We start from the raw sequence: 17,187 nt of genomic DNA on the forward strand, positions 1-17,187 counted from the left end.
CTCATCGAGAATAATATGCAATCCGTTGCTATTGTGCAGAAAACAATATAATTAAATTGGAATTTACTTCCCTGTGGTACCATCCATAACAAAAGAAAATAAGTCTCTGGCTTGTCGAAAGCCAGTCACTCTTATAAACAAAAACCATAGAAAATCTTGTAGGTTTTACTGAAATATCACAAGATAAATTTTAAATATATTGAAATAATTTATATATTCACAATTTTCAAATGACATCACATTTTTGGTTGTATCAAGAATTCTTTTAAAATGTTTACAACCCATAAATGGCTTTTATTTGGCTGAATCATTCTGTCTTTACCAAAATAATTTCCCGCAAAATATAGTCGCAAATTCTTTGAAAGTGTCTTGTAATTTATAGTTATATTCAAAGAACATACATAATTCTGATGTTGTTCAGTCCTCAGCTTGCGATTAATTGAATAAATTTCGTGTCATTTCGCCGTTTGTGATTCTTTTTTATTAATTTATGGCTGCAATTTTGTGACACCTTCATCAACGGAGGGAAACACAGTGTGGCGGAGAAGGGAAAAGGCACGATGATCAGCAGTTTGAGCAAGGCTAATTGAAGGCAACAACAACTGAAAGCTGAAAACAACACGGAACAAAATGAATATTAATTGTTTTAAATAATTTTGAACTTGGCAAAGGCAAAGGCTAACGAAAGCGCTGATGGGGCAAACAGGCAATTTGACGAGCGTTTCTCCTTCCCTCTCACACATTCTGTCTATCCATCTCATCTTGATTTTTATTTTGCGGCGCGCAGCTGTTTGATTGTCGCACGTTTATGTACTTCTTGTTTTTGGCTAGTACGGTGGGTACATTGTACATAGAATCCCAAATTATAAATTCCAGAAAAGCTAAACAAAATTGTGAACTCTAATTTCTTAAAGAAATTTTATTCAATTTAATTTTTTTCGTTTAATTTTATTTATATTTAACAAACTGAACACCATAAAAATTTTATAAAAATCTAAATAAAAAAAACATTTTTTTTATATACGAATTTTTTAGTATTAGAATTTTTTATTGGCTAGGATTATTTCAAAACAAAGACGAAATACAAATAAGAATATGTAGCCATTTTACTTTTAGTGAAAAACCTTTGCCCCCTGATGTAGGCAACGGAAAATGACTTTTAAGCTTTGTCCTTTGACAAATGTTCAGTCCAATGAGTTTTCAAGATTTGCATTTACCTCGATAGTAAGATGATTTAGGTAGACTCCACTGTAAACATTCTGTTTCCGTCGCTTTTCTGCAGTCATCATCGACATCGCGATGGGACATTCGTCTGCGTCATTCAAAGAAGGGAAAATAGAAGAAGAGTATGCGACCAGAACCGAGAGACAGACGCGTGTTTGCATAACAAAATTTATGAGAGCTACGTTTGATATTTGCGCAATATGTGCAATATGCGATATGAAAGCTCAAATGCAAACTGCCGTTACCAATTTCCTTCAAAGTGCAGCGCCAGAACGAGAGGCCTATATGGTGTAGATTGGGAGAGTGGGAGAGCGGGTGAACAGCTGATTTGTGTGGTGGGGGTTCTCTCTACCGCTCTCTCTCTATCGCCGTCTCCCCGCTTTGGAGCTCTCGCTTCTAATGGCACTGGGCAATCGGGCCCTCTCTCTCCCGCGCACACAATCAAAGCGCACTGCGCCGCGGCAAAGGTGCGCGTCGCGACAGACAGACAGTCTTCTGATTCCGCTGCCGAACGGCGGGCCGCACGCACGCAACAAAAAAACAAAGGAAGCCCATAAATATTGCCAATAAAAGCAGCCAAAAATAAGACAAAACAAGAAAAACAAAACAAAATATTCAACAAAAGTCAGCGATCACTCGTTTCCTTCGGTTAACGGTACGCGTCATAATCAACAAATGAAGCAAAGCAAGGAAAACAACACCAATCCGCAACTGGGTGAACTTTAAAGCAAAGCAAAACAAAATACAAGAAAACACAGCAACAAATTACTGATCAGTTCTGGGATCATAATATCCTCTATTTAATCCGGAAATTTAGCATCAAATATGAATAAATCAAAATAAATTGTATTTATTTTAAAAGTCAAAAATGAACGTTTTGAAATGAATTCTTGAGTTCATTCAGATAAATCAAGTGGCAAATTGATTTGTGATACAAACTCGAGAAGTTGTAAGCCATTTAATCAATTTTTTTGTGTGTTAAAACTAATAATATTTAAAAAAAATATAAAAATGGTCCAGAATGATCAAATTTGTTTCCCTGTGCATTAAAAATAAACCACAACCGGCGTACGCGTCTGCGTCAGCGCTCACGTCAACACGCCAGCTTCCAGCGTTCGCGTCACCCGTTTCAATGGACTTGAAAAACGCGTTCGACACCCGATTAACCGGCCCCCCGCCCGCGATTAACCTTCAAATGAGTTTGTGATTTGTCCAAGTCCCCTCCCTCTTTCAAGCGTCGCCAAATAGTCTCTATTGTGAAGTTTCTTTTGATTTTGTGCACTCGATTTTTCCCCACTTCACTTTACTTCACTTCACTTTACTGACAATTGCATAGTAGCCACACATAAAGAAAAGTGTATGTATTAAGCTGAATGGGTTAATTGGTTAATGTGTTGTTTCTGTAGTAGGCAATCTAAAAGCTCCTTCCAATCAAATAATCTTATCTTGGGGACTGTTTTGAAAAAGCTTCTACTTGTATGATTGATAGTGACGATTTCCGCCAAAGAAAATTACAGTGGAAGTAAAACTTTACCATTTTGCGATTATTTTGTTTTTAAAATTATATTTGCTCTTTGATCTTAGACTTGTGACTCACAATAGCATAGGAAGTGGTGCTTCAAAAAATGTTCTCTAAAATGTTAAAAATGTTGGTTTTTTTAAAATAAACAAACGGAAATGATATGCTACTATATGTTTCCTGTGTATTTCACAATGGTTCCCTATAACTTAAACTGATAAGAGCTATGTAAATAGTTTCGATACCGATCGTTATCGGTGGAACAGTTTACAATAGCAACCGGTTGGATTCCCATGCACGAATTTCTTAATCGACTCAGCCATGATTTATTCCATGCACTTGCTCGCCGCCTCATTTGTGCCTCATGAATTCGGTTGACTCACGAATTGACATCGATCAAAGGAGGGCAGACACATCGCCAGTCTTTGTACTTGACTATACATATGTCTGTTAATTAAGCGCCCGCTTCGATTTGCCATGATAATTTATACGCACTTGGGGAAACCTTTCGATATTCTTTTAATTGACCAACTTTTGCTTTTACACGTCTCAAACTGCTTGCATAGGTGTGTTCTGTTCCTTTGCTCAATAGATAATTATCATCCGTGGCAATAAAGTAAACAATCCAGTCCAGTTGCGGTGAGTGCGGTGCGGAATAGTGTGAATCCAACTGGATAAATGCACCGCTCGATCACATGACGTAATTCGCGCCCGGTTGAGTGGCCTCTAGTGCCGCCTTCGCTATTATGCATTCTGTATGAATATCTGACGAGTGAACGGTTCCAACCGGTTACAGATGCTATTGCATCTGAGAGATGGCATTGGCAAATTGGGCTTGAGATTGTCGATCTTAATGCAGTAAACGCTCCCTAAAGCGGACAATGCGGTTCATTTTGATCATTAAATAAATCGGATGCTCTCTTTTAATCAATGAGACAACAATATAGCAATACAGCAGTGATCAGTACCGCTCTACCCAACCTCTGCCGGCACACGTAATATAAAACACGAAAAGTTCTACAATTATATCTTCGAAACATCGTTTCGGATTAAAAAAAAAAAACTTGAGATCAGAAAATGCATATGCTGAATCAGAGCACTGTATTCAATTCATCTCCAACTCCAGCGTAATTTAACCCAGCTCTATTTGCGTCTTGGGGCTTAAAGAGTTGCTGGCCTACATTTGGCTTGTGCGGTGGTGTCTGCCTTTTATGTATGCCATTTACTTCATGGCACCCCGAGCTATCGTGTATCAATGAGACGTTTATGTGATGCCATTATTCTGTCACGTTTCCATGCTCATTTCGGCAGTCGATTTTTTTCCATTTCTGTGGCCTGGCCTGGGCCCTTTTTGCCTCGAGTGTTGAGCACAAAGAGCCGGAGTCAGACCACAACAATATTTGTAGGAGCCAGACCCCAAGACGGAGCTAGTTAGACAGGCTGTGTTTATGGCCAGACCATTACATCATCCCCATCATGTCATTATTGGGGTGACAGTCAACAAAGTTTGTGGCCAATTCCGGCAGTGAAAGCTCCTTCGCTTGAACTCACAGTGGAACATCTATAATTCGAATCGCAAATAAAATCAAACCACTTGAAAAACAATACATGATGAAATAGAAGGTCGAACCACCTTCCTTATAAGGGCTCATATAATTCCCAACAGGTTCTAGCCCCAAAGCTTTAAATGATTTATTTTCTTAAAGATATTGTTCCAAGCATGCCTTTATTATACTTATATCTCAATATATAAATAGTTTTTCGTTATATAAAAATCAAAGGAAATGTTCTCTGTAAAGAACACATATTCAAAGTGTCTGCCTCGTTTTTCCCTATATCTTATCAGTCCTTTATTGCTGTTCTTGTTATTGTCTTTGGCCGCAGTGTAGTTGCATTCTGGCTCGTTTGCGACTATTAACTTATCGTACGACTCGGTTATATCTCCTCTCCGCCGCTGTGGTTGTTGTTTTAGCAGTTTCAACACCTTTGGACACTTACACCGCCGTTACTTTCGACATCGTCAACAACAATAACCCGCCCTCACCCACACAAGATGGTATATAGGCGGGTATATACTTACACAGTTGATAGCAGTTATGGAAAACCGCGATACGGACGAGGAGAAGGCGGGGAGACAAGGGTCTTCCATTGTCTATTGTCGTGGATGTGCCTTTGTTTCTGGGCGTAGTTTAGCCATTGTCTGATATTAAGCAATACTTCCAACTACACCTACTCTCGATAAGCTCCATGTTCATTTCCATTTCATTCGCTGTTCTTCTGTAATAATCAGCCCAGTTAGTCGGTCTATTTATCCATTTGCTCGATTTCATCAACTCAACAGCTATTTCGAGATAGAACTATTAGAATAAACATAATTTGTAAATTGTACCTTATGTGTGTCATATGGACGAAATGTTTGGGGAATGAATAAATATAAAAATGTTTTATCTATCTTCATATATTTTTTTGTTTGTCTCCCTATATATATATTTATTTATCGGGCATTTAGGAATTTAAAACCAAACATTTCTGATTTCATTTCAATGATTGTAACTTAATTTCAATATTCTATCTGCATGAGTGTTTTATATTTTGAATTTACATGATATGAGGTTCAGAAGCAATTATAATCAATATTATTTCAAAGTTGTTTAAGTTGATTGGACTAAAAATAGGATGAAAGCACAGTCACCAACTTAAAACAATAAACGGAGATAACCAGCTGAAAATGCATTGCCGTTGTCTACAATTTTCGAGTGACTAGCGACTTTTGAGTATGATTTGCGTATATATGAAGGAAAAAAAAACACGTAGCCATTAACAATTAATATTCCGTGCGATGTGGCAACAGCAAAAGCCTTTTAATTGATAGATCAATATCACGATGATTGGTTTTGTGCGTAGCATATGGTGAGGCCTATCGCAATATTTTGGGGTAAATGGCACACGAGAGCGGAGTCGGGAAAGCCAGTGAGCTTATCTGAAGTGATAGAGCGGCGGGGTGGAGAGGTGGAGGTAATTGGACATGTGTGTTCAGGGCCACTCTAATGGGAGGGCTCATATGGCCCAATTCGTGGTCCCTACGCTTTTCCACCTCCCCGGGGTGTTTGGGGCCATATGTTTCGAATCGCTGGTTGCAAGAATAATATATACAACATTAGGACAGGTTCTCGGCCGTTTATGGCATTCGATATTGAATTCCCTAAACTCTGGTTTCTGGCTAATTGATTCTTGACCAGCTCTGAATATTTCAAACTATTTGCCTTATCTTCGGCAAGGTCAAAGCCGAAGCTCCACCCACCCACCTTTATCCACCACTTCGTGCCAATACGGAAATGATGAGTTCGAATTTCAATTTTATTTATCACCAATTTTTTATGCACCCCTTTTTTTTGGCTCTACGTTTCCATTTCGATTTTTGCGGCCTTTAGTTTTAGGTTTTAGCTCGACTCGTAGCGACGCAGCGCGAAATGCGAAATAAAATCCAAACGTGCAAATATATTTGCGGCCTTTTCTGCGACATGGAAGCAAGGTGTTTATGTGTGAAAAAAAAAACACGGAATACTACGGGGCCCCTATAAACCCACTTTTTATAGGGCTTGTGTGTGACGTTTCCGAGGAACTTCTTGTGAAATTGCCAGAGCCCATAAGATGTCGCCTTATCGTGCCACATAACACGTCACTTTGATTGGCCCAGTGTGTAAATTGAGTGTGTTCGGGTGTGTGTGGGTTAATGGTTTGTTTGCCAGTAGTTCTCGTTCGATCGGAGGAGTAATAAAGTCGTCGCACGAATCGGTAATCGACTAAGAGCTTTTCCCAGTGAACGTGTTTCTTGGGTCTCCAACATAAAATATGTGTCACGAGAACGTTAGAGAGTGAAAGAATAAGAAAGGGGATTTCCATTAAACAAATTTAATTTACCTTTAAACTTTCTTATCATATTAAATGCGAAGTTGAAGAAGTCAGATGTAATACAGTCGGTATATAAGTTTATATATAAGCATTTATATTATGCTATCATTAGTTTAATCTATAAAGATTTGTAGAATGTGAAGAAGAAGCCCAAAATGAAGTATGTATAAGCTTTGGAAAATGTTTTGAATTATACATTTTAAAATCATAATTCTCTGGAGATTAAAGTATACAATTTTGTATTTAAATTTGGTTATAAAATTTAAAGAATCAAGGGAAAATTGGGACAAGTGGGACAAAAAACGAAGGTGCCACAGATCGATAGGTAATGGGGGTCCTTGGCATTATTTGGCACTTGATGGAATAACTATTACTTAGAGTGCCACCGCCAAAGCCACCCCCATCAACCTTCAAACCTCTCTCAAATGCGGGCGGATTTTCATTATCTGGCAGAACAACTGAACTGGGAAGTTGTTGTCTGGGGGTTACCTCTGCTCACCTGTGGGCGCCACGCCTCGCCGCCCCCAGCAAATAATGGAAAAACAAATGCGCACAATTGTCTGATATTATACACACGATGACTATATAGTCGGATGCATATATATATACATACCGAACATACATACGTGTTTAGGCATTTCGAGTTTTATCAGCACGCTTCACTGCTATCATGCGGGAACAACGGTCGGTGGGTGGCATAATTATAATCACAAGTGAGTTTATTTGTTTGAGTGCCTAAAGAGCCGCTTTTGCCACTGACTCTTCGGTCGACTGATAAATTTTATTTTAACTCGGTTATGCCCCTGAGCACGAGCATTCATATGCTACGCACTTTTTTCAAGCTCTTTGCATAAATGAAAACAAAAGACTTGTTGATTCTTAGTTGCGATAAGAAATATGCTTTTCATTCTTTTGTTTAGAGGTGGATTTTAAAGCTCTCAGAAGGCACGTGATCTCATACGATACACAAAAAGTACATGTTCTTATTGTAAAAAGTTTATTTTGGTTTCCTTTTCTCAGAATCGGAAAATAAATCACACACTTTTGAAAAGAATAAAATAGTTTATTAAATTGCAATGGAATGTTATCCATTAAGAGCAAGAATTTTATTTAGTCAATATGAAAATTTAACAAATCATTAACAAAGAGTAATAAATATATGACAATAAGTTAGTACTATGAATAATATTGGTATAAATCGTAGTTCTTGGATTCAGAAGATCGGTGTAAATTAAACATTCATTGGTGTTTGGTCTACAACATCCACTCCTTTTGGCCACAAACGCACTGGCGAATTCTGCGCTCCAGAGTGCGGACCGAGTTGATGAGCTCCTGGCAGAGGGTCTCTCGTTCGGGACATCCTTTGCATTTGACACCACCTGGACCGCAGCCGCAACTGCATGGTCTTTTGGTGGGGCGGGTGGGGCGAGTGGTTGTCCTTCGTGTGGTTCTTCGCGTTGTTCTTCGTGTTGTCCTTGGAGTGGTCCTGCGAGTGGTGGTGGTTCTCTTTGTTGTGGTTGTTGTCGGTTTGGTGGTTGCCTTTGTGGTTGCCTTTGTGGTCGCCTTTGTGGTCGCCTTTGTTGTTGTCGTAGGAGTCGTCGTCCTGCGCGTTGTTGTTGTAGTTGTTGTTGGAGCAGGTGTTGTTGTTGTCGTGGTTCTTCGAGTGGTTGTTGTTGGAGCAGGAGTGGTTGTTGTCGTTGTTGTTGGAGGAGGTGTTGTTGTTGTCGTGGTTCTTCGGGTGGTTGTTGTCGTTGTTGTTGGAGCAGGAGTGGTTGTTGTCGTAGTTCTTCGGGTGGTTGTTGTCGTTGTTGGAGCTAAAGTGGTTGTTGTAGTTGTTCTTCGGGTGGTTGTTGTCGTTGCCCTTCGAGTGGTTGTTGTAGTTGGTGGTGGGGCACATGTGGTCGTTGTTGTTTCGGGTTCACATGTGGTTGTCTCCGGCTCAGGATCTGGGCAACCACATTCCGTCCCGGTGGTGCAACCCACCAAGCCAATAAGCAAGATGCAAGCTGCAAAGGAATAATTTTTATTTCATTTGGTTCATTGAAATTCTCCAAAAAGGATCTTTCACCTACCAATAACTGTAGCTCTCATTATTGAAGTAAATGAGCTAAACACAATTTAATTAAATACTTGTGAAGGGAATTTGCAAACTGATACCTTACATGGCTTAATCCTGTCCTTTTATACAGTTTATGGTTATTCTGCAGTTTACACAGTGCATTTTAAAAATGGATTAAACGCCATTCGTTGAATAGGTAAACAAACTTGAACTCCTGACAATTTCGGCTCTGCAAATAACATTAAAAAACGTGCCAGCCTTTCCTTACTTTCCTTACATTTCAACTGTCGCGCGTGCAAAATATTTGCTCAAGTTTCAGGTTTTTGCCGACTTCAGAGGATCTTTTGGGTTATTATGTGGCTCTTTTAATAAGTTGGCTTATGGTAAGCCACTATGTAATATTTTACTACATATTCCCATAGAGGTCAAAATAAAATCTGTTCTTACATTCTTGGAAGGTTTCCTCAAGGCTTATGATGTAACGCCGTTTCTCACTTACGATATCAACTGTTTTGTAATTCTTAGTTTTATATATCGTATTGTTAGTTTTCAAGGTCGCTAGTTTTCATATTTTAAGATATGTTAATCACTTAAGACCCAAAAAAACCCTTCTTTTATCACAAAAAGAGTAGAGTTACTCATAGTTTTTCCACTTGATTCTCTCCGAGAGTCTTCTCTCTTCTTTGTTTCCACCCAATTCTTTTTTCTGGAGCGGACCGAGAGTAATATTTTTCAAGCGATAACATTTGAAGCGAGTCACTTGGGCGCTACGGGAGCTTTCGGTTCGCTCTTGGGTTCGTTCTTGGGCTAATTGTTTTCATTGCGGATCGCAGGAGGCAAGATGACCAAAGCAACGTAAACAATACCAAAAAATGAAAGAAACTCTAAGCTCAAAGGTGCCAACAAGAATAGGAGTAACGTTTGTATCTGAATCGGATCCAAAGAGAAAACTAAAAAGTTCGCCATCAACGTCGACCTCAACAATATCAACGACAACAACAACCACCGCATCGCCCCCACCGCCCCAAACTTCTTATGTGATTAAATGTCTGTTGAGAACGGCGCGTTTTATGTGGCAAGTGACGACAATACCCTCTAAAATCGGTGATACCATTGGTACCCTGTACCGTTATGCTCAGGACTCTGTCGATAGTTTTCTATGCGTAGCTGGGTGAGACTCCTTTTACAGACCTACTTTATGCCATAACCATTTCAATTTAATATAAAAAACAAAACTATATAAATTCTAGTAAACCATAATTTAATTGTAATATGTTTCCTCTTCAATTTACAGCAAGGCCCGTCGCAAGGAACGCGATGGCGATCAAAATTCAACAGACACCAAATTGTATTTGGAGGAAAGTGTCCTAGAACGTAAATTACCTGAAGCTGATCTCAAAGCCTTAGTGGATCTTCCAGCTGGTTTGGACTACAATGAATGGCTAGCGTCACACAGTAAGTTTACAAGTTTCTAAATATATAAACTAAGATCAAACTTACATGATTACACACTTTATAATAGTGAAAATACAGTCATAACCTTTTTCCCTGTATTATCACACACACCTTCCCATTTGAACTTCACGTGATTCTCCGATTTTCTTTCCAAATTGCCTCTATTTACCCACATCTGTCATTTGTCCCCATTGTCGGCAGCTTTATCGTGTGATTTACAAATGAGTTTAACGAGCGGCTGGCCCCAAGCGATGTCAGCTGCTGTTTGGCAAAAGTTTGATAGCCTAATCGCCACCGGGCACTCAGTGGCTCCGGTTGAGTGCCCCGATTTATGAAGCCATCCCGATGGTTTTTCATGCATTATCGGCCAACCGATGAACTTGAACAGAAGCCTTCTGTCTGGGCGATAGCATTATCTAATTGCAGTTTAAGGAGTGCAAGGGTACCCAAAAATGTTTGAGAAATGTTCTTTGTATATTTAAAAGCTAGGGAAATTCTTTAAAGAATATAAAAGGATTTAAAGACAATTTAAACTAATAAATAACCTTTTTAGTTCTATTTTTTAAGAGTATTTAACCCTATTTCTTTTCTTATTCAATGAATTATCCACGCCGTACTTTAATTAAATTCTATTAAACATTTAATATAATCCTAAGCCAATTTTCTGTGAGTCACATCTTAATTACTTGGCTGCTCCTCCGCCGGGAGGAGCACTTTTGGTTACATCATTGGAGGAGAACCGAATCGATTTTGAGAAATTACATCATCTTGTAAATAATCTGTTTGCTGGGTGGCAGAATGCAAATTACACAGTTCTTTGTTGACTCAAATGAGGCAAATAATTGGCAATGTATCAGCAAATTGTGGCCACCAAAAGTGCCCGGGGCATCCTCCTCTTTCTCCTCCTCCTCCTCCTGCTCCTCCTCCATCGTCTTCATTATCTTCCCTTCGCTTTTGGAAAAACAATCAAAGCCAAACTGTTTGTCGTGGGCGATGATCAGGGTCATTTCACGTCGCCCGATGGCGTCAGCTGTAGGGTTGTTAAAAAATCGATAGTGGACACCATCGATGTTTTTGGCTATCGATGGTGCTCACTATCGATACTATCGATAGTATCAACAATTAAAGAAAATATAAAAAAATTGTTAAAATAAAGGAAAATTATGAAAAAGAAATTATGGAAAATGAGTGGTTGACCTTTAAAAATTAGGGGGAAAAGAACGGTCTAACTTTTACAGCGATTAAAGTGAAACAAAATTCGATGTTGAGCCTTAACAATTAAAATACCGTCGTGTTCTTTAGTATATACTTTGAAATACTTATTTTTCCTTAAAATATACCAAAAGTTGCATGTAAAATTCAATTATTTTTTTGGAGCGATAGTATCGATTGTGGGTTCAAACAATCGATGTTTCCTAAATATTTAAACCATCGATAGTATCGATAGTGCTATCGATTTTTTTAACAACCCTAGTCAGCTGCAAGTTCATATGCAAATTTAATATTTGAAATTGCTGACTTCAGAGACCTTCTCCCTCTTGACTCCTCTGCTCACACCACACACACATCTTATCTTGGGATTGAAATTGGGCTGAGAAAAGCGAGTTGAGCCTAAGCCATTGGTTTGTTTTGCTCCACTTTTGCTAGCATTTCATAATGCAGGCGACCGACCGACTGACGTAATGAGGACACTTGTGCAAATATTGAGTCGGCATTGACCTTACCGGGTGGTTCCGCTCAATAAACATCATCGTGTGCTTATCTCTGAGCAGCAGACACTGAAAGAAACCAATCCCTTGTCGATGATAAGATAGCTTCTGCTTTGAAAGTTATCTGTGCACCAGCTGTGGCAATTATTTAGCAGGTTGTTGATCTACAATTTTAGTTTTAGGGTCTTGGGAATGATTTGTACACACAAAAAAAGAACTTGGTAAAATTAACCAAGTTTATTGTCAAACAGTCCCAAACCATAAAAATTGTCAATTCTGCCAAGTAAATAGGTGTATGTCTTTGCTAATTGTGTGTATTTTTTGTTGTGAAAGTAACTATTTGATTGGTAGAATTGACAATTTGTGTGGTTGAGGATTATTAGACAATTAACTTGGTTAATTTTACCAATTTTTTTTTTAGATCTATGATATTATTAATCTTTGAAATGATAGAAAATTCTAATAAAATTCTTCCCTTCATTTTCAGCCCTCGCTCTATTCGAGCACGTGAATTTGGTTTATGGAACTATTAGTGAATTTTGTACACAATCCGGTTGCGCCGATATGACCGGACCCGGCAACAGGTGAGTTTTAATTTTGTTTTATTATATTTAAACCCCCAACTAATGGTATTTCATCCTCCCAAATAGAACGTACTTATGGTTCGACGAGAAGGGCAAGAAGACGCGCGTCGCTGCTCCACAGTACATCGACTATGTGATGACGTTCACCCAGAAGACGGTCAGCGATGAGTCGATATTCCCAACCAAATACGCCAACGAGTTCCCCGGCTCGTTCGAGTCGATCGCGCGGAAGATACTACGCTTGCAATTTCATGTGATAGCGCATCTGTATGCGGCGCATTTCCGAGAAATCGCGCTGCTCGGCTTGCACACCCATCTAAATCTGACGTTCGCGCACCTCACCGCCCTGCACAGGCGCTTCAATTTGATCGACGAGAAGGAGACGGACGTGCTGCGCGACCTTGAGGTGGCCCTGCGGCTGACGGACGACACAGGTGGTTCGGGATGTCAGGATGCCACCTCCTCGTCGTCGTCGGTGCACGAGCACTCCTCCGGCGAACTGCAGCATCAGCAGCAGCTTCACCAGCAGCAGCAGCAACAGCAGCAGCAACACCACAACAGCAGCAGCAACAGCAACTCCTCGGCGGAGGCGTTGCACGTCAATTCACAAAGTAACAACGGCAGCACCTCCGCCTCCGTCTCCCTAATCGATGGCGATGCGGTGGCGCCGCCCATCTGCACGCAACCGGAGGCGGGAGCGGGCTGCAAGCCGGCGGGCAGCAGCGGACTGCTGGGCGGCATACTGGGTGACCTGACCAGCGGCGAATTTGGTGATACAACGCGTTACTGCACATCGGCGGTTCCTCAGGGGGGTGGGGCAGCTGGCGGGGGCGAGGCAGCCGCCTTGAACAACGGCGCGGGCGCACTACATTTAAACTTTAGCAACAATAATAACAATAATCATAATCTGAATCACTTGAACCATCACCACCATCATCACCACCATGCCCACCATGGCCACCACCATGCGGCGCAGCAGCAGCAGCATCAGCACAGTGGGCTCATTCAGTGCAATGCAGCAGGCGGTGGTGGCAATGGGACAGGGGTAGCCACCGGCGGAGCCACTGCAGCAGCGTCCTCAACCACCACGGCATAGTGGAGCAGTAGCAACCGAAAAGAGCAGCAGCAGCAGCAGCAGCAACAGCAACAACAAAAAACATTAGAAATACTAGATTTACGCAAAAATGTTATTTAATGTTACTTCTATGATCCTAAAGTTGAAAATATTGTAAAAATAATAAAACAAAAAAAAAGAGAAAACATTAAAATGCAAAAGAGCTAATTGCAAGCAACAAGCAGACATTACATAAATGACACACAAGCTACAAAATTATTGAAAAGCTAATCGAAGTTGGCATCGTAGTTCCGTAACGTTGATTTAGATATGTACTTATTGTATAGAAAGACAAAAAAAAGAGGAGGCGGAGCTGCAAGAGCGTAGAGTTTAGAGTTGTCGCGTGCTTATGCTTTACACGTATTTTAACCTTCCTCTTCTACAACAAATAAAATGTCCTGACTGAAGCCTGAGTGCAAATGCAAAGTCAACGCCTACAAGGCAACCATAATAAAGAGTTTTGAACTACTCCGAGAATGGAAAAAACGTCACTTTTAGCAAAGATTATACAGCAAAAAGGAAGTTTACTTTTTAGTGTTAGAACTTTTAAAGTTTGTTTTCTTTATTTCAAGCCAAACTTATTTATTTCTCAGCAAATATACAATACATTTAATTTTTATAGATGTTTCGAAATGTAGATTTTTAGTGATTTGAATCTTTGAATTTTCCTAATTATTATATTGGGTTCTAATCAGGTATTTTTGTAAGATTTAATGCGTTAATTGTTATATTTAAAGGTTTATAACTTGATTTTGTAATCCCCTATGATGCAAACGTACTTGTCCAAAGTTTCGGTTTTCGCACTAACCTAAGCAGTCACATTTTAAAATAGAGCGTAAAACTGGTTCAATTGTTCAGGAACATAGCCACATATATTTCTACTAGGCGACAAAACGCAGTTTTAAAATAGCATCAAGAATTTATTTCTTGCAGTGTATTTTGCACAGCCTGAAAGTATGCACCGAAAACATTACTTCAGGCGCCTACCGGTATGCACCGAATATTTCACAACTTACGTACCACACTTCACCCACTCACAGGTAAATACAGCCCACACTCAAATGGGATCCACACGTTGTTAAAGTATGGCAATTTTAAACAAAGTTTGCAATGATTGGAAACACTTAATTATAAATATAGGGAACACACAAGATTTATGCTTCGGATTTCTGCCCAAATAAACAGAAGGGACTTGTATGTTGTACTGTATTGTGTTGTGTTTATAATCCATAGCGAAAACAAATGGCAATGAAGGAAACTTACTTTAGAGACAGATGAGTTCGAAGTAGAATATTAGAGGCCAGTTTTGTGGTTAACCGTTAACCTGTCCCGATGTAGATAATTGCAACTTGATCCACTCCAGTTTCACTGAACTTCTGTCCAGGCCTAAGCTACAAAAAACACACTATACTCCTAAAGAACACACACTTTCGATCTGTTGAACTTTGAATGCGATGCAATGAACTAAGGAAAAACCAAAAACACGGCTAAAGATACATGTATTTATATGTAGGTATGTGAGTTATTAATAAAATACAGGTGGAAATGAAATTGAATGCAAAGACAAACCTTTTAAGTCAGCAAATAAGCAAATAAATGCAAGGCGAAATTATGAGAGAAGATAATAAAATAAACTGTTATGTTCAATTGAGATGCGATGTTTTATTTGTGGGTATGATGGGTATTACAGGATAATGGGTGAAGGATCCCCAGTTTTCAAGTTTTGGGAAACAATATCATTTTTCACAGCATTATAAATCAGAAAACAGTCATACAGTTAGTTCACCTCTTTCAACATCTCTAAGGAATACTTTTTACAAGCAAAATTCACTGTTCGAAATCAGAGGGACTTAAGATGACTACCAGGTGAGATAATACTCTGACGCATTGTAGTAGTATATCAATTACATCCCTGAATACCAGGTTGCGTGGATCCCTCGTTGAGCTCGGTCGTACCAATCGCCACACGGACTGCAGCTTTATCATCGAACAGGAGAGCGGTACTAGCAAATCCTTTGAGTGCCACAAACTGATCTTTAGCTGCGCCTCCGATGTCTTCGATCGAATGCTTTATGGCGACTATAGTGAGGGCACCAGTGGAGTTGTGCGACTCACCGATGTGAGTCCGAATATTTTCGAAAAGTTCCGGGACTACATCTACGGCTATGAGTACGACAAGCTGCAAAAGTATGACTTTGATACTCTGATTGGACTCTGCGAGTTTGGCAACAAATATCTGGTGCAGTCCCTCGAGGAGGACTGTGTCAGGGAGCTAATGGTGCGCAAGGACACCTACGATATGGGGGAGTTACTTCGCCTGTTTCAGTGCGCCCATCGCATGAATAGGAAATCACTCATCGACCAGATGGCCTGGGAGCTTAAGATCACCTTTAAGAGCACTTTGGACCACTCGGGCGTCTACGAACTTAGCTGGGAGGTCTTTAAGCACTATATCGAAGTGATTGCCGGTAAACTATCCGAGGCCGATCGTTTCCGTCTCCTGGAAATGTATCTGAAGTACAACGGCCACGAAGGAACTGAAGTCGGGACCCAGGTTGCAAGTGTATTAGAGTCTGGGAGTACCAATGATGTGGATAATCCCGATTTATTGCTGCAGATTGGATGCAGTTCCGCTGTCCAAGCCCAGGAGGATAAGAAGCCAAACTATGTGGGCGAGCTACTGGCCCTTATTGATTTTGGCAAGCTCACGCCAAAGGAGTTCTACGAGGGACCCGGCAGGTCGAGCTTTTTAAGTCTGGGCGAGAAGTACGAGCGTATGTACGAAATCGCAAGGAATTGCGTTCTGGCCAAAGAGGAGCTCCAGCTGAAGATAGGATCGCCCACGGAGCAGACACCACTTCTTTCCGAATCGCGGCGTATAGTTACCCTGGGAGGAACTTTGATTCGTGATGAACCTACAACCACTTCCCTAACCTCGCACTACTCGTCTCCACGTTCCAGCCGACGATTCCGCGCCTGGTCAGCACACTGCGACATCTGATCTCGGATATATATATTCATATTGTTTCGCATCCGAAATATATTTAGTACAAAATTTAAGAGCATTTTACTTGATGTACTTACTGATTTAGAATTGGAATTAACAGCCAAGCTGAGGTAATTTTTTAGCTTTATTTAAAAACCAAGCAGGCCACCGAATATGCCCACATTTTTTTCAAGTGAGAGGTAAATAAAAAAAATTCATAAAAAACAACTGTTTTAATGTCTGCTCCTAAAAACAACACAAAACGAAACACAATACCAGGCAAATAAAAAGAAATTATCTCCTTAGAAACTTTTAAATTTGTATACATAAATAAATTGAGATAATACTTTCAAATATGTGTATCTTGTTATTGTGAATATTCCCAAATAAATATTGTTTGCATGCAAATTAGAAATGCTGATAAACAAATCGCCACCGAACAATAATTTCATTTCTTATCATTTTGGCATTCACAAAATATTTAAATCACTTGGAGAAAAACGAAATTATTTGGTGATTTTTTGAAAATTATTATAATTGTTGCCAAGTAAATATTTTAATGCAATTGGGCTTAAAATTATTAAACTTTGTTTATTACTAACTCTTTATTTTATATTGTTTTCGT

The 17,187-nt window shown here is 39.8% G+C and overlaps 2 protein-coding genes across 6 annotated transcripts in view; both read left to right on the forward strand.

Annotated features, from left to right (window-relative positions):
• Mob2 (MOB kinase activator 2) overlaps positions 1 to 14,167 on the forward strand; it is a 43,972-nt gene extending 29,805 nt beyond the window's left edge. For 2 of the 5 annotated variants that reach the window (XM_017144117.3, XM_017144116.3), the window contains 3 exons: positions 10,009 to 10,169; positions 12,366 to 12,462; positions 12,529 to 14,167. In XM_017144117.3, coding sequence (XP_016999606.2) covers positions 10,009 to 10,169; positions 12,366 to 12,462; positions 12,529 to 13,558 — 1,288 coding nt within the window. In that variant the 3' untranslated portion in view covers positions 13,559 to 14,167. Of the gene's footprint in view, positions 1 to 1,748; positions 1,940 to 9,547; positions 9,886 to 10,008; positions 10,170 to 12,365; positions 12,463 to 12,528 lie in introns of those variants that run through there. The other 3 variants (XM_017144119.3, XM_017144118.3, XM_017144120.3) reach the window with 3 other exon arrangements.
• A 1,125-nt stretch (positions 14,168 to 15,292) lies between these two features.
• Positions 15,293 to 16,650, forward strand: LOC108059057 (uncharacterized). Its single transcript, XM_070215524.1, has 2 exons — positions 15,293 to 15,442; positions 15,500 to 16,650. The coding sequence occupies exons 1-2, from the start codon at positions 15,432 to 15,434 to the stop codon at positions 16,575 to 16,577; spliced, it is 1,089 nt and encodes a 362-aa protein (XP_070071625.1). The 5' UTR covers positions 15,293 to 15,431; the 3' UTR covers positions 16,578 to 16,650.
• The last annotated feature ends 537 nt before the right edge of the window (positions 16,651 to 17,187 follow it).

This window comes from Drosophila takahashii, chromosome 3L (assembly GCF_030179915.1).
Source record: "Drosophila takahashii strain IR98-3 E-12201 chromosome 3L, DtakHiC1v2, whole genome shotgun sequence".
Taxonomy (NCBI): domain Eukaryota; kingdom Metazoa; phylum Arthropoda; class Insecta; order Diptera; family Drosophilidae; genus Drosophila; species Drosophila takahashii.